This window comes from Panulirus ornatus, chromosome 30 (genome assembly GCF_036320965.1).
Source record: "Panulirus ornatus isolate Po-2019 chromosome 30, ASM3632096v1, whole genome shotgun sequence".
Lineage (NCBI taxonomy): Eukaryota > Metazoa > Arthropoda > Malacostraca > Decapoda > Palinuridae > Panulirus > Panulirus ornatus.
Window position 1 is genome coordinate 16203242 of NC_092253.1, and position 18853 is coordinate 16222094.

The following is an 18853-nucleotide window of genomic DNA, read 5'->3' on the forward strand; positions in this document are numbered from 1 at the left end:
ACCACTCCCACAATGTCTGGTTGCAGTCTCAAATGGTCCTTGAATTCCAACTCTCTTTGGTTCCCTTTTCTCCTCTAACTCCACCTTGGATGTCTTTAACATTCCTTCACCCCCGATGTTCCTCTTACTAATTCTATGCCTCTCCCATTAATCTCTTTTTGGACTGTCTGAAAAGTGCTTCTCTCTAGACACAAGCAAGACTTATGGTCCTGATGGCATCCATCCCCATGTACTGAAAGAGTGTGCCTCTGATCTTGCATCTGTGCTAGCTCATTTGTTCTTTTTCTGTTTAAAAACCAAAACTTTACCTCCTCCTTGGAAGTATACATTGATTCATCCCATCCCAAGAAGCCAAGAAGAATGATTATTCTGAACCCCAACTATTACCCTTTTGCTTTGACATCTACTATTTCCAGAGTATTTGAATCCCCCCTCATTTTCCTTAATTCCCATATCCTTAGAAACCTCAAATCTCATTCTTCTCTCTGATCACCAGCATGGCTTCTGTAATGCAAGATCCGCTGGTGATATTCTTTCCTAGCCTCCTAATGTTTGGTTGTCATCCCTGAGAGATTTTGGTGAGTCTTGTGTTTTTACCCTTGACATATTCAAAGCTTTTGACAGGGTGTGGCATTGGGATCTCATCTGTAAGCTCCTCTCTTTTGGCTTCCCTCACTCACTTTGCTCCTTCGGCTGATCTGTCTCTGTAGTTGTTGATGGATGAGCCTCCCCACTTTCTTTCAACAACAGTGATGTCCCTCAAGGTTCTGTACTGTCCCCTACATTTTTCTCCTTTTTTTCAACAACTTGCTCTCCTCCACAAATAATCAAATGTGCTCATATGCTGATGACTTAACACTGCATTCATCTACATCTTTCATTTCTGCTCTTTCTTGTCTCACTCAATCTACATCTAGTCTTGACACAGTTTCCTCAGTAAACTCAGACTTAGACAGGATATCTCAGTGGAGTGGACAAAATCTAGTTAAGTTTGATGCCTCCAAGGCCCAATTTACCCATCTCTCTCTATCAAAAACTCATCACAACTCTCATCTCTCCTTTGACAGCTCTGTAATTCTACCACTTGACTCAGTGAACATACTTGGTATTACTGTAACATCTCTTTCTTGGAAACTCCATATCATAGGAACAGCTAAGTCTGCCTCTAAGAAACTGAGTATCCTATTAAGTTGCTCTCTTCATACAAAGGATTGATTTGTCCTTGTATGGAGTACTGCTCTCACATCTGTGGTGGTTTTATCTCTGAATGCTTACTTGACAGAGTTGATGATGATAATGATGAAGATGGATTGAGAAAAGAGGGTGAATAAACAGAGCTGGAGATAGGAGAAGGAAAGTCATGAAATAAAAAGAAAGTTCCAGATCAACAGGTGGTGGGCAGACAACCCTACTATATGTGAAGCTAACATTGCTAGCTTAAATGGTAGTTATTTAGATTTGGAAGAGTCTAGCCAGGTTCTTGTGTTACTGGGAAGGGTCTCTTAATCTTTTTATTAGAAGGTTGGAGGGCTCAATCAGGTTCTTGTGTGACTGATGAAATAATCCTCTTTTTTTTCTATTGGATTATTCATCTTTGCTTGCTAGGTTGGAGGGCTCCTGCAGCTTCTTGTGTGACTGTTGAATTGATCCTTATCTTTTTTTTTTAATTGATGTGTTTATTCATCTTTGATTGCTAGGTTGGAGGGCTCCAACAGGTCCTTGTGTGAATATTGAAGTATTCCTCATCTTTTCTTTTTCTTTTTCAAATGTAGGATTTATTCATTATCTAGTATGAGGTTGGTGGGCTCCATAAGGTTCTTGTGTAACTGATGAAGTAGGCCTCATCTTTTTTGTTTAGTAAACTGCTATTGGTTCTACGTCACTTATTTTTGTAAGACTCCTTGGAAACCAATTGTGTTCCCCAGGTATTGCCTGGTGAAGGTCTTTGATCTGAGCAGTGAGTGTGTCTTATCTTTATTTTCATGTTTCCCATATTTAAACTGCTCTTCTGTGCAGTCTCAGGCTTAAAGGAATCGTTTTGGTAATATTATGTATTTGTTCTATCATCAGAGTACATGGGAATCTCTAGTTGGTGGCAAACCTTAATGCATCATTTTGTATGTTTTAAAGAATCTTCATCTGCCTCTTGCTTATTGTATGTGTCAGGGAGAACTATGGCTTTCACCAGATTTGTCTTGATCTTTGTGCTGAAATGTCTGATTTTACAAACTTTTGTGAGGACATCCTTTGCGTTGTCCAATTTTTCCTTAAAATTTTTCGTGTAGCCAAAAATGCCACACATAAGCTCAAGGGTGTTACCCTTCTTCTGAAATTCTATTACTCTGTTTGCAATCTTCAGTTCCTTACTTGTTTTTTTGGGCTCTAGGAAATACGGTGAATTTGGTGATGTTTGTCTGTACTGTCCACTTGTTTTTGTAGTTGTTAATTATTTCCACTTCTCTTGCAGTTATTCTATGAAGCATGGCCTTTGATTTTACATGGTAGCATATTACTTGTGTGACATCATCCACATAGCTGATGTTGATGTTGCCTGATGTTAAGGTAGGCATATCTCTGATGTATTTTATGTACAAAGTTGGGGAAAGTACACTTCCTTAGGGAACTCCAGAAAGTAAGTTAAATTTTGGTCCAAGAAACAAGTTGATGTGAATTTGAGCTTTCCTGCCTTCAGTGAAGTTGCATGGCATTTTAATCATGATGTCAGGGAGATTGCATTGACTTAGCTTATGTCTGAGTCCATCATGCCAGACCTTGTCAAAGGCTTTGCTGACGTCTCTTAGCACTAGGTGGCAGAGGTTATTATTAGCAATTTCTAATGCTGTTGTTTCTGTTGCTGTTGTAATTGCTTGAGTGGTTCTTCTATTGTGCCTAAATTCAAATCATTGAATGTTGTGGAGGTTTTCATTTTCTCGAGTTTGTTCTTAATCTTCTGTTCAGAATTTTTTTTAATATGATTCCTGGAACTTTTAGAAGAGTGACAGGTCTGTAGTTGATAGGATGGAGTGGTGTTTTGCCTACTTTGAGGATCATTTTGATGACTGCATTTTTTGATTTACGTGAGAAGTATCCTGAAGCATAGGAATTATTGAACATATTTTGAAAGGTTTTCATTGCTGATTGTGCTATATTTAGCATGATGTTTATATTAATTTTGCTTTCTCTATGAGCTGTATTCATTGCATTCTTTATTGTTTCCATTAATTCTGCTGTGGTTATTTTTGAGGTAATCAGACTTTCCCTTATTAATCTGTTGATGTCAACTGTCTGGTAAGGAGTGATCTGCATTAACCTTTTTTTTGTTATCTTGGTCAAAATTTCAGTTTTCTTCTTCAGAGATGTTAAAAACTTCCATCCATATTTCTTGGTAAAGCTTTTCCTTTTTCATTTTTTTTTTTTTTTTTTTTTTTTATACTTTGTCGCTGTCTCCCGCGTTTGCGAGGTAGCGCAAGGAAACAGACGAAAGAAATGGCCCAACCCCCCCCCCCATACACATGTACATACACACGTCCACACACGCAAATACACATACCTACACAGCTTTCCATGGTTTACCCCAGACGCTTCACATGCCTTGCTTCAATCCACTGACAGCACGTCAACCCCTGTATACCACATGACTCCAATTCACTCTATTTCTTGCCCTCCTTTCACCCTCCTGCATGTTCAGGCCCCGATCACACAAAATCTTTTTCACTCCATCTTTCCACCTCCAATTTGGTCTCCCTCTTCTCCTCGTTCCCTCCACCTCCGACACATATATCCTCTTGGTCAATCTCTCCTCACTCATTCTCTCCATGTGCCCAAACCATTTCAAAACACCCTCTTCTGCTCTCTCAACCACGCTCTTTTTATTTCCACACATCTCTCTTACCCTTACGTTACTTACTCGATCAAACCACCTCACACCACACATTGTCCTCAAACATCTCATTTCCAGCACATCCATCCTCCTGCGCACATCTCTATCCACAGCCCACGCCTCGCAACCATACAACATTGTTGGAACCACTATTCCCTCAAACATACCCATTTTTGCTTTCCGAGATAGTGTTCTCGACTTCCACACATTTTTCAAGGCTCCCAAAATTTTCGCCCCCTCCCCCACCCTATGATCCACTTCCGCTTCCATGGTTCCATCCGCTGACAGATCCACTCCCAGATATCTAAAACACTTCACTTCCTCCAGTTTTTCTCCATTCAAACTCACCTCCCAATTGACTTGACCCTCACCCCTACTGTACCTAATAACCTTGCTCTTATTCACATTTACTCTCAACTTTCTTCTTCCACACACTTTACCAAACTCAGTCACCAGCTTCTGCAGTTTCTCACATGAATCAGCCACCAGCGCTGTATCATCAGCGAACAACAACTGACTCACTTCCCAAGCTCTCTCATCCCCAACAGACTTCATACTTGCCCCTCTTTCCAGGACTCTTGCATTTACCTCCCTTACAACCCCATCCATAAACAAATTAAACAACCATGGAGACATCACACACCCCTGCCGCAAACCTACATTCACTGAGAACCAATCACTTTCCTCTCTTCCTACACGTACACATGCCTTACATCCTCGATAAAAACTTTTCACTGCTTCTAACAACTTGCCTCCCACACCATATATTCTTAATACCTTCCACAGAGCATCTCTATCAACTCTATCATATGCCTTCTCCAGATCCATAAATGCTACATACAAATCCATTTGCTTTTCTAAGTATTTCTCACATACATTCTTCAAAGCAAACACCTGATCCACACATCCTCTACCACTTCTGAAACCACACTGCTCTTCCCCAATCTGATGCTCTGTACATGCCTTCACCCTCTCAATCAATACCCTCCCATATAATTTACCAGGAATACTCAACAAACTTATACCTCTGTAATTTGAGCACTCACTCTTATCCCCTTTGCCTTTGTACAATGGCACTATGCACGCATTCCGCCAATCCTCAGGCACCTCACCATGAGTCATACATACATTAAATAACCTTACCAACCAGTCAACAATACAGTCACCCCCTTTCTTAATAAATTCCACTGCAATACCATCCAAACCTGCTGCCTTGCCGGCTTTCATCTTCCGCAAAGCTTTTACTACCTCTTCTCTGTTTACCAAATCATTTTCCCTAACCCTCTCACTTTGCACACCACCTCGACCAAAACACCCTATATCTGCCACTCTGTCATCAGACACATTCAACAAACCTTCAAAATACTCATTCCATCTCCTTCTCACATCACCGCTACTTGTTATCACCTCCCCATTTACGCCCTTCACTGAAGTTCCCATTTGCTCCCTTGTCTTACGCACCCTATTTACCTCCTTCCAGAACATCTTTTTATTTTCCCTAAAATTTACTGATAGTCTCTCACCCCAACTCTCATTTGCCCTTTTTTTCACCTCTTGCACCTTTCTCTTGACCTCCTGTCTCTTTCTTTTATACTTCTCCCACTCAATTGCATTTTTTCCCTGCAAAAATCGTCCAAATGCCTCTCTCTTCTCTTTCACTAATACTCTTACTTCTTCATCCCACCACTCACTACCCTTTCTAAACAGCCCACCTCCCACTCTTCTCATGCCACAAGCATCTTTTGCGCAATCCATCACTGATTCCCTAAATACATCCCATTCCTCCCCCACTCCCCTTACTTCCATTGTTCTCACCTTTTTCCATTCTGTACACAGTCTCTCCTGGTACTTCCCCACACAGGTCTCCTTCCCAAGCTCACTTACTCTCACCACCTTCTTCACCCCAACATTCACTCCTCTTTTCTGAAAACCCATACTAATCTTCACCTTAGCCTCCACAAGATAATGATCAGACATCCCTCCAGTTGCACCTCTCAGCACATTAACATCCAAAAGTCTCTCTTTCGCACGCCTGTCAATTAACACGTAATCCAATAACGCTCTCTGGCCATCTCTCCTACTTACATAAGTATACTTATGTATATCTCGCTTTTTAAACCAGGTATTCCCAATCATCAGTCCTTTTTCAGCACATAAATCTACAAGCTCTTCACCATTTCCATTTACAACACTGAACACCCCATGCATACCAATTATTCCCTCAACTGCCACATTACTCACCTTTGCATTCAAATCACCCATCACTATAACCCGGTCTCGTGCATCAAAACCGCTAACACACTCATTTAGCTGCTCCCAAAACACTTGCCTCTCATGATCTTTCTTCTCATGCCCAGGTGCATATGCACCAATAATCACCCACCTCTCTCCATCAACTTTCAATTTTACCCATATTAATCGAGAATTTACTTTCTTACATTCTATCACATACTCCCACAACTCCTGTTTCAGGAGTATTGCTACTCCTTCCCTTGCTCTTGTCCTCTCACTAACCCCTGACTTCACTCCCCAGACATTTCCAAACCACTCTTCCCCTTTACCCTTGAGCTTCGTTTCACTCAGAGCCAAAACATCCAGGTTCCTTTCCTCAAACATACTACCTATCTCTCCTTTTTTCACATCTTGGTTACATCCACACACATTTAGGCACCCCACTCTGAGCCTTCGAGGAGGATGATCACTCCCCGCGTGACTCCTTCTTCTGTTTCCCATTTTAGAAAGTTAATACAAGGAGGGGAGGATTTCCGGCCCCCCGCTCCCGTCCCCTCTAGTCGCTTTCTACGACACGCGAGGAATACGTGGGAAGTATTCTTTCACCCCTATCCCCAGGGATAATATACATATATATATATACATACACACACACACACACACACACACACACACACATGCACACACACACACACACACACACATACATATATATACATATGAAAAATGTAAGAAACAATTTAGAAAACAAACTTTTAGCTTGAAATGAATGAAAAAAAAATGAATGTCACATAATGGTTCAACCTCTGGCTATGGAAAGGAAATGTACAATTTATTCACACATATTCATATCTTCAAATATTTCATTTCCCTCCTCATCCAAAAGGTAAGTTGGAAGTTTGTAGGAGCCACCTTGTTCTGTCACTTTGTTTTTCCATGTTGTTCTGGATGCATCCTGTGCTTTTTCTGTCAGATGTGTTGGTAGCACCATATATTTCTGATAAAGATCATAACTCCACCCAAGCGGAGTTGTACGATTTCTTATGGAGTTAGATTGAATCCTGATTATTTGAAGTGCCTAATCTGTTTTAGGTTGTGGGAGCATTCTGTAGCAAGTGGTGGGCACTTAAGTTTTTATGGCATCACTGATAACTTGATATCAGTCTTCCAAGGACCTTTCTATCTCTTCTGAATTTCCATTTAAGAGTTGATCATTATTTGCCAGGTTGTTTTCAGTGTAGGTCTTGAGCGCCTGTATACTGGCTTGCTTGAACCATCTTCTTGGTGGACCTGAGATTTGTATGGGTGAGGCTGATAATGTGGCAATAATTGGTACATAGCCACTCAGAGTTATCAGCCCTGGTTCCAATTAAAAGTTATGTGTTGTTGTTTGCAAGAATAATATCTGGGCTTGTGGCTGAGTGAGGTGGATAGATGGTTGGAAAGTGGGGGCCAAGATGTTTTATTAGCCCTCTTTTTAAAAGTCTGGAGAGCTGTTTGACTGCTGTGTTATTATAGTTGTACCCCAGGCAGGGATGCTTTACAGTTAGGTCACCAATTAGGTAGACTGGTAATGAATGTGTTATCTGCTTAGTGAGTGAATTCTGCTATCCTCTGGAGAGCATCTAGAATGAGCTTAATGAGGGCTCAAGCTTGGAGGGTAGCTGGATCACACTCTTTACTGTCCTCTTCACAGTCATCATCTGCAGTGTCAGCAGACAGTCCCATTTCTGCTTCAAGCAGAGTTAAGTCGAAAACAGTCCAACATAATTATAAACTGTCCTAGGCTGACTTCCAAACTTGACGCTCTTGCCCTATGCCATAATGTTGGTTAACTTTCCCTCATCTATAGGTATTATTTTGGTTTTTGCTCCCAAGAGCTGGCTGCTTGTTTGCCTCCAACATTGACTAGACCATGCAATACTCGGCAAGCTGCTGTGTTGCATAATTACTGCATGCCCATGAGCAACTCAAGGGTGGGTCCTTTTGATAACTGCCTTTTTCTCAACACCTTGAAACTTTGGAATTCTCTACCTTCTCATGTCTTTCCCAGTAACTATGATCTGGTACATTTTGAGAGACATTTTCACTTCCTTCAAAATCTATAATTAGTGTCCTGGCCTTTTCTGTTTACCTTTCATAATTCTCTATATTTCAATTAAGGCATGGCCTTGATGTGGACTTCTATCTATGACTGGAGCCTTAAGAAATGAAAAGATCAGGATCATCTGCCTGGCCTTCTAAATCTAGCTTAAGCCACTCAGTTTCCTCCTAGAAAGCTCATAAGAATGTGCTATCATTGGCATAACTGAGGAGAAATTATCACAAACTGCCTCCTTGGCAACTACCCAGGTTTGGCAGGTTGCTTTGAAGTAGAGGCACAAAACTCATTGCCTAAATATCCATCTAGAGGAGATATCTGGCTTCTGCAAATGTCTGTCGAAAGGAATTTATCAAGAATAGTGATGCTACAAGAGTACAATATAGGTTTTTGGTATATTCCTTTCAGGACTTACTTACATTAAGATTTCTTCAATTCAGGGTACAGTTTTCTTCCTTTAACAACCGTATGGAGGATATCAAATTTCTTAGTCTTGTTGCAAGCAGAGGATTTCCCTGTAGCCTCAAGCACCACAGCTGTTCATTATGAAACTCTTCTTGATAGCTTTTGGGGCAAGAAGAGTTCTTGAGTTACAATGCCTAGACATAAGAACTTTTCCTTAGGGTCAGGAAAATTTCTGAGTGGATCATTTGATCACCAGAGATTCTGAGGGGAACATTGTATAGTATTGAGGAATCTTGAAACCTCTTTCAGTACAAAACATCTCTTCCTGGACCAAGAGACTTGTTTTTGTGAACACTTTCTGCCTTTATGTCAGAGGATTTTCTTTGAAACTTTCTTTGGAGAAAATGAACAGAGAGGTCTTTGGTTTCCTAGATACATCTATCAGTGATACCTTTCTCTAGATTTTGACAGTTCTTATAATGTGGTCTTGGGGTTGACTTTCTTATGCCAAGATGACTCTTAAGGCATTGTTTTTGCTTAATTGGCCATCTAATTAGATATTTTTTTTAACCCTCCTTCTTGTTGATGTCCTCTCATGGGTCATGGAACAGACTCAGAGGGAAGTGTAAGTTTTGAAGTATGAAGAATACTTTCTCTCTGGGATGGTGTCTTCCAAGCATTTTCTCTGGTTGCTTCCTGCCCTTACCTCCCCTTTCTATTGAAAAACCTTTCTGTGAACCAGCTGTGAGCAGCGTGATGTTGACGTCTGTGCTTTGAGAATTATGAGACCCATCACTACCAACAATCAAGGGACCATGACACTGCCAAGTGGAGGCTGTTGATTGGTTAAATGGTGGACCTGGGTCAGATTGATGCTATTACTGCTAGATGCATAGTTCATGAGAGTTGAATGAAAGACAGTTACTCTTCTAGTAAGGTGGAGGTCTAAAATACCTTTCACTGATCACAGGACACACCAACCTTAGAGGGAAAACGTTTTGCATACATCTGAACATACATCAGTTACATCAGATTCAACACAAGCCTGCTTGTACGCAGATGAGGTTGCTAATCTATAGTTCCATACATTTTCATCTCTGTGAAGTAACAGTGTATAGTTTAACTCTGTTATGTATTTTGCGTCAAAAATTAATAGGCATAAGATATATGCAATAAATTTCTAATTTAGATTTTTTCCTCAGTACAATTGTGAAAATAATATCAGTTGTTTTGTACTTCTTATGTCATTTCAAAATTCATTATAAGTCTGTCTTCACAGATGTGTCATGGGAAGACAGTGCACTGATATGAATGATAGTGTAAGCAAGGATAATTAATGATGTTAAGTTTTAGATGCAGTTCAAAAAGTTTTACTCTTACACTTGCACCTCTATTTTCATGTCACCAGAAAATGCTGCCACGCCTTATGCAGCGACCATCATTATCAATGACATGCAGTACAGCACAGGATATGGTAGCAGTAAGAAACAAGCTAAAACTGAAGCAGCTAAGGCAACCTTGGAGATTTTGTTACCTGAGCTAGGTGAGAAGATTAGAGAGGAATCCAACACCAAAGCAGATGCAGACTTATCTGTAAGTTGTGGGAACTTTACGATATTCTGAATGTTAACTGACATATGATTATGCTTTGCCCTCTAACACACAGATCTCAAAAGAAAGCTGTCTGGTATTATGAGTGAGGTGGTGGGCACTTAAGTAATGTTGCTGTAATCAAGTTATGTCTGGTATTATGAGTGAAGTGGTGGGCACATGAGTAATGTTGCTGTAATCAAGGTAATGCATGGAAATAATGTAACTATGATGTGTCATGGAGAGCTATATGAAAAACACCACTCAGCACAAATGCTATAATCACTCCCTAAGCTGCTTCTCAACCTTACTGCTTTTGATGCCATGCCATGATAGTTCCACTACACAGCTCTTCTCCCATTCTTGCTGATCATCAGTTTGGAGAGACAGGTTATGATTGGGTCTAGGCTATACTTATTTAACCCATAATCAGTTTTAAGCTATACTTACTTATAGATAAGTGTGCCATGTCCATGAGTTTCTGTCTTATTCACTTGAAAACCAATTTTTAAAAGTCTGTTTTCATACCGTAGTATTTGTGTTATAATTTTGACATTCGTGATTCAAACTTGTGATTCGTTTTTTTTGTTGGCATGCCAATGTCAGTGATTAGACCTACAATGTTTGCTTTGAGAGTGAATAGTTTATGCCTTTTTCATTTGTATGTGTATGCATATCTACCATCTACCCTCCTGGTTAATGATTCGTTAAATAAGACACCTAACATAGTCAGCAAAGTGGCCAAACCCATTATGAATTTTTCCTCACTTACGTCAGATGCATGCAAAGATATCAACTGTAATACAACCTAGAGAGTTGCATGAAAACTTTCACTCAAAAACAATGCTATAAGCATTTCATTACTTGCTTGAATGATAAGTAACTTGGGTTCCCATTGGACTGCCAAGCAAGATGTATAATTTGCCTGGTTATGGTTGATAATAATCCTTAGATGCAGGATTACCTGCAAAGGGTGCCACTATTCATGATAGCAGTGCTAACCTTTGCAGCCTTCTGAATCCTCTGCTAATACTTTGACATTTCCTATGGCTTCTGAGTGTTGACATGTTCATTATATGTGCTTATTTTGCAGGCTTTCACTCACTGGAAGCATTTTTGGAATGTAAATGTATATGTAGATGAATGTATTCATAATTTATTTTTATTTATCTATTTATATATATTTATATATATTTTGTACAGAGCATCAGATTGGGGAAGAGCAGTGTGGTTTCAGAAGTGGTAGAGGATGTGTGGATCAGGTGTTTGCTTTGAAGAATGTATGTGAGAAATACTTAGAAAAGCATATGGATTTGTATGTAGCATTTATGGATCTGGAGAAGGCATATGATAGAGTTGATAGAGATGCTCTGTGGAAGGTATTAAGAATATATGGTGTGGGAGGAAAGTTGTTAGAAGCAGTGAAAAGTTTTTATCGAGGATGTAAGGCATGTGTACGTGTAGGAAGAGAGGAAAGTGATTGGTTCTCAGTGAATGTAGGTTTGCGGCAGGGGTGTGTGATGTCTCCATGGTTGGTTAATTTGTTTATGGATGGGGTTGTTAGGGAGGTAAATGCAAGAGTTTTGGAAAGAGGGGCAAGTATGAAGTCTGTTGGGGATGAGAGAGCTTGGGAAGTGAGTCAGTTGTTGTTCGCTGATGATACAGCGCTGGTGGCTGATTCATGTGAGAAACTGCAGAAGCTGGTGACTGAGTTTGGTAAAGTGTGTGGAAGAAGAAAGTTAAGAGTAAATGTGAATAAGAGCAAGGTTATTAGGTACAGTAGGGTTGAGGGTCAAGTCAATTGGGAGGTGAGTTTGAATGGAGAAAAACTGGAGGAAGTGAAGTGTTTTAGATATCTGGGAGTGGATCTGGCAGCGGATGGAACCATGGAAGCGGAAGTGGATCATAGGGTGGGGGAGGGGGCGAAAATTCTAGGAGCCTTGAAGAATGTGTGGAAGTCGAGAACATTATCTCCAAAAGCAAAAATGGGTATGTTTGAAGGAATAGTGGTTCCAACAATGTTGTATGGTTGCGAGGCGTGGGCTATGGATAGAGTTGTGCGCAGGAGGATGGATGTGCTGGAAATGAGATGTTTGAGGACAATGTGTGGTGTGAGGTGGTTTGATCGAGTGAGTAACGTAAGGGTAAGAGAGATGTGTGGAAATAAAAAGAACGTGGTTGAGAGAGCAGAAGAGGGTGTTTTGAAGTGGTTTGGGCACATGGAGAGAATGAGTGAGGAAAGATTGACCAAGAGGATATATGTGTCGGAGGTGGAGGGAACGAGAAGAGGGAGACCAAATTGGAGGTGGAAAGATGGAGTGAAAAAGATTTTGTGTGATCGGGGCCTGAGCATGCAGGAGGGTGAAAGGAGGGCAAGGAATAGAGTGAATTGGAGCGATGTGGTATACCGGGGTTGACGTGCTGTCAGTGGATTGAATCGGGGCATGTGAAGCGTCTGGGGTAAACCATGGAAAGCTGTGTAGGTATGTATATTTGTGTGTGTGGACGTATGTATATACATGTGTATGGGGGGGGTTGGGCCATTTCTTTCGTCTGTTTCCTTGCGCTACCTCGAAAATGCGGGAGACAGCGACAAAGTATAATAAAAAAAATAATATATTTTGCTTTGTCGCTGTCTCCCGTGTTAGTGAGGTAGCACAAGAAAACAGATGAAAGAATGGCCCAACCCACCCACATTCACGTGTATATACATACACCTCCACACACATAAACATACATACCTATGCATCTCAATGTACACATATATATACACACACAGACATATACATATATACACATGTACATAATTCATACTGTCTGCCTTTATTTATTCCTATCGCCACCTCGCCACACATGTAATAATAACCCCCTCCCCCCTCATGTGTGCGAGGTAGCGCTAGGAAAAGACAACAAAGGCCCCATTCGTTCACAACCAGTCTCTACTTGTCATGAGTAATGCACCAAAACCACAGCTCCCTTTCCACATCAAGGCCCCACAGAACTTTCCATGGTTTACCCCAGACGATTCACATGCCCTGGTTCAATCCAGTGACAGCACATCGACCCCGGTATACCACATCGTTCCAATTCACTCTATTCCTTGCACGCCTTTCACCCTCCTGCATGTTCAGGCCCCAATCACTCAAAATCTTTTTCACTCCATCTTTCCACCTCCAATTTGGTCTCCCACTTCTCCTCGTTCCCTCCACCTCTGACACATATATCCTGTTGGTCAATCTTTCCTCACTCATTCTCTCCATGTGACCAAACCATTTCAAAACACCCTCTTATGCTCTCTCAGCCACACTCTTTTTATTTCCACACATCTCTCTTACCCTATTATTACTTAATCAATCAAACCACCTCACACAACATGTTGTCCTCAAACATCTCATTTCCAGCACATCCACCCTCCTGCACACAACTCTATCCATAGCCCATGCCTCGCAACCATACAATATTGTTGGAACCACTATTCCTTCAAACATACCCATTTTTGCTTTCCGAGATAATGTTCTCGACTTCTAAACATTCTTCAAGGCTCCCAGAATTTTCGCCCCCTCCCCCACCCTATGATTCACTTCTGCTTCCATGGTTCCATCCACTGCCAGATCCACTCCCAGATATCTAAAAAACTACTTTCTCCAGTTTTTCTCGATTCAAACTTACCTCCAAATTCACTTGACCCTCAACCCTACTGTACCTAATAACCTTTCTCTTATTCACATTTACTCTTAACTTTCTTGTTTCACACACTTTACCAAACTCAGTCACCAGCTTCTGCAGTTTCTCACATGGATCAGCCACCAGCGCTGTATCATCAGCGAAAAACAACTGACTCACTTCCCAAGCTCTCTCATCCACAACAGACTGCATACTTACCCCTCTTTCCAAAACTCTTGCATTCACCTCCCTAGCAACCCCATCCATAAACAAATTAAACAACCATGGAGACGTCACACATCCCTGCCGCAAACCTACATTCACTGAGAACCAATCACTTTCCTCTCTTCCTACACGTACACATGCCTTAAATCCTCGATAAAAGTGGTGATGTGAGAAGGATTCGTAATTAAAGTATATATAAATGTGTGTGTGTGTATAGATATATATTTTATCTATTGATTTATTTTGCGTTGTCGCTGTCTCCTGCTTTAGCGAGGTAGCGCAAGGAAACAGAAGAAAGAATGGCCCAACCCACCCACATACACATATATCTACATACACGTCCACACACACAAATATACATACCTATACATCTCAACGTATACATATATATACACACACAGACATATACATATATACACATGTACATAATTCATACTGTCTGCCTTTATTCATTCCCATCACCACCCCGCCACACATGAAATAAAAATCCCCTCCCCCTCATGTATGTGAGATAGCGCTAGGAAAAGACAACAAAGGCCACATTCGTTCACACTCAGTCTCTAGCTGTCATGTAATACTGCACTGAAACCACAGCTCCCTTTCCACATCCAGGCCCCACAGAATTTTCCATGGTTTACCCCAGACGCTTCACATGCCCTGGACAGCACATCGACCCCGGTATACCACATCGTTCCAATTCACTCAGTTCCTTGCACACCTTTCACCCTCCTGCATGTTCAGGCCCCGATCACTCAAAATCTTTTTCACTCCATCTTTCCACCTCCAATTTGGTCTCCCACTTCTCCTCGTTCCCTCCACCTCTGACACAAATATCCTCTTAGTCAATCTTGCCTCACTCATTCTCATCCATGTGACCAAACCATTTCAAAACACCCTCTTCTCCTCTCTCAACCACAATCTTTTTATTACCACACATCTCTCTTACCCTATTATTACTTACTCGATCAAACCACCTCACACCACATATTGTCCTCAGACATCTCATTTCCAGCACATCCACCCTCCTCCGCACAACTCTATCTATAGCCCACGCCTCGCAACCATATACCATTGTTGGAACCCCTATTCCTTCAAACGTACCCATTTTTGCTTTCCAAGATAATGTTCTCGACTTCCACACATTCTTCAACACTCCCAGAACTTTCGCTCCCTCGCCCACCCTATGATTCACTTCTGCTTCCATGGTTCCATCCACTGCCAAATCCACTCCCAGATATATAAAACACTTCACTTTCTCCAGTTTTTCTCTATTCAAACCTCCCAATTGACTTGTTCCTCAACCCTACTGTACCTAATAACCTTGCTCTTATTCACATTTACTCTCAGCTCTCTTCTTTCAAACACTTTACCAAACTCAGTCACCAGCTTCTGCAGTTTCTCACAGGAATCAGCCACCAGCACTGTATCATCAGCGAACAACAACTGACTCACTTCCCAAGCTCTCTCATCCACAACAGACTGCATACTTGCCCCTCTTTCTAAAACTCTTGCATTCACCCCCTTAACAACCCCATCCATAAACAAATTAAACAACCATGGAGACATCTCACACCCCTGCCACAAACCTACATTCATTGAGAACCAATCACTTTCCTCTCTTCGTACATGTAAACATGCCTTACATCCTCGATAAAAACTTTTCACAGCTTCTAACAACTTGACCCCCACACTATATATTCTCAATACCTTCAACAGAGCATCTCTATCAACTCTATCATATGCCTTCTCGATATCCATAAATGCTACAGACAAATCCATTTGCTTTTCTAAGTATTTCTCACATACATTCTTCAAAGCAAACACCTGATCCACACATCTTCTACCACTTCTGAAACCACACTGCTCTTCCCCAATCTGATGCTCTGTACATGCCTTCACCCACTCAATCAATACCCTTCCATATAAATTCCCAGGAATACTCAACAAACTTATACCTCTGTAATTTGAGCACTCACTTTCATCCCCTTTGCCTTTGTACAATGGCAATATGCAAGCATTCCTCCAATCCTCAGGCACCTCACCATGAGTCATATGTACAGTAAATAACCTTACCGACCAGTCAACGATAAAGTCACCCCTTTTTTTAATAAATTCCACTGCAGTACCATCCAAACCCACTGCCTTGCCGGCTTTCATCTTCCGCAAAGCTTTTACTACCTCTTCTCTGTTTGCCAAATCATTCTCCCTAACCCTCTTACTTTGCACACCACCTCAACGAAAACACCCTATATCTGCCACTCTATCATCAAACACATTCAACAAACCTTTAAAATACTAATTCCATCTCCTTCTCACATCACCACTACTTGTTATCACCTTTCCATTAGCCCCCTTCACTGATGTTCCCATTTGTTCCCTTGTCTTATGCACTTTATTTACCTCCTTCCGAAACATCTTTTTATTCTCCCTTTTTATTCTCACCCCAACTCTCATTTAATCTCTTTTTCACCTCTTGCACATTTCTCTTGACCTCCTGCCTCTTTCTTTTATACATCTCCCATATATATATATATATATATATATATATATAGGAGGGTGGATGTGCTGGAAATGAGATGTTTGAGGACAATGTGTTGTGTGAGGTGGTTTGATCGAGTAAGTAATGTAAGGGTAAGAGAGATGTGTGGAAATAAAAAGAGCGTGGTTGAGAGAACAGAAGAGGGTGTTTTGAAATGGTTTGGGCACATGGAGAGAATGAGTGAGGAAAGATTGACCAACAGGATATATTTGTTGGAAGTGGAGGGAACGAGGAGAAGTGGGAGACCAAATTGGAGGTGGAAAGATGGAGTGAAAAAGATTTTGAGTGATCGGGGCCTGAACATGCAGGAGGGTGAAAGGCGGGCAAGGAATAGAGTGAATTGGATCGATGTGGTATACCGGGGTTGACGTGCTGTCAGTGGATTGAATCAGGGCATGTGAAGCGTCTCGGGTAAACCATGGAAAGTAGTGTGGGGGTTGGATGTGGAAAGGGAGCTGTGGTTTCGGGCATTATTGCATGACAGCTAGAGACTGAGTGTGAACGAATGGGGCCTTTGTTGTCTTCTCCTAGCGCTACCTCGCACACATGAGGGGGGAGGGGGATGGTATTCCATGTGTGGCGAGGTGGCAATGGGAATGAATAAAGGGAGACAGTGTGAATTGTGTGCATGGGTATATATGTATGTGTCTGTGTGTGTATATATATGTGTACATTGAGATGTATAGGTATGTATATATATTTTTTTTTTCGTACTATTCGCCATTTCCCACGTTAGCGAGGTAGCATTAAGAACAGAGGACTGAGCCTTTGAGGGAAATCCTCACTTGGCCCCCTTCTCTGTTCCTTCTTTTGGAAAATTAAAAATGAGATGGGAGGATTTCCAGCCCCCCGCTCCCTTCCCTTTTAGTCGCCTTCCACGACACGCAGGGAATATGTGGGAAGTATTCTTTCTCCCTTTCTCCCCTATCCCCAGGGATATACATATACATACACAGACATAATCATATTACAGAAAAAAGGTGAAAAAATTTGGGAGTAATCATATGTGATAACATTAGCTTGAGCCTTCACAACAAATGAACTACTGCATTTCATAATATGGTAGGATGGATTTGTGATGCTTCATGACAGGAGAGGAGAAACTGATGATGAAACTCTTCCCAGTGCATACTCATCAGACTAAAATACTGATGTGTGCAGAGATCCCCCAAAGTTTCTAACTGTGTGAACTGCACTTCTCCAATGATACTCTCTCACCCCAACTCTCATTTGCCCTATTTTTCAACTCTTGCACCTTTCTCCTCACCTCCTGCCTCTTTCTTTTATACATCTCCCACTCATTTGCGTTATTTCCCTGCCAAATATATATTTATTATTTATTTATATTTGTTTTGCTTTGTCGCTGTCTCCCGCGTTAGTGAGGTAGTGCAAGCAAACAGACACAATAATGGCCCAACCCACCCACATACACATATATATACATACACGTCCACACACGCAAATATACATACCTATACATCTCAATGTGTACATATATATACATGTACAGACATATACATGTATACACATGTACATAATTCATACTGTCTGCCTATATTCATTCCCATCGCCACCTGGCCACACTTGGAATAACATCCCCCTCCCCCCCTCATGTGTGCGAGGTAGCGCTAGGAAAAGACAACCAAGTCCCCATTCGTTCACACTCAGTCTCTAGATATCATGTAATAATGCACCGAAACCACAGCTCCCTTTCCACATCCAGTCCCCACAGAACTTACCATAGTTTACCCCACACGCTTCACATGCCCCGATTCAATCCACTGACAGCACGTCGACCCCGTTATACCACATCATTCCAATTCACTCTATTCCATGCACGCCTTTCACCCTCCTGCATGTTCAGGCCCCGATCACTCAAAATCTTTTTCACTCCATCTTTCCACCTCCATTTTGGTCTCCCACTTCTCCTCGTTCCCTCCACCTCTGACACATATATCCTCTTGGTCAATCTTTCCTCACTCATTCTCTCCATGTGACCAAACCATTTCAAAACACCCTCTTCTGCTCTCTCAACCACACTCTTTTTATTACCACACATCTCTCTTACCCTTACATTACTTACTCGATCAAACCACCGCACACCACATATTGTCCTCAAACATCTCATTTCCTGCACATCCACCCTCCTCCGTACAACTCTATCCATAGCCCACGCCTCGCAACCATACAACATTGTTGGAACCACTATTCCTTCAAA

The 18853-nt window shown here is 41.4% G+C and overlaps 1 protein-coding gene across 2 annotated transcripts in view; it reads left to right on the forward strand.

Moving 5' to 3' along the window:
• The window catches only part of pasha (partner of drosha), a 458101-nt gene that overhangs the window by 280016 nt on the left and 159232 nt on the right, over window positions 1–18853 (forward strand). For both annotated transcript variants that reach the window (XM_071679815.1, XM_071679814.1), the window contains exon 8: window positions 10027–10211. In XM_071679815.1, coding sequence (XP_071535916.1) covers window positions 10027–10211 — 185 coding nt within the window. The remainder of the gene's footprint in view (window positions 1–10026; window positions 10212–18853) is intronic.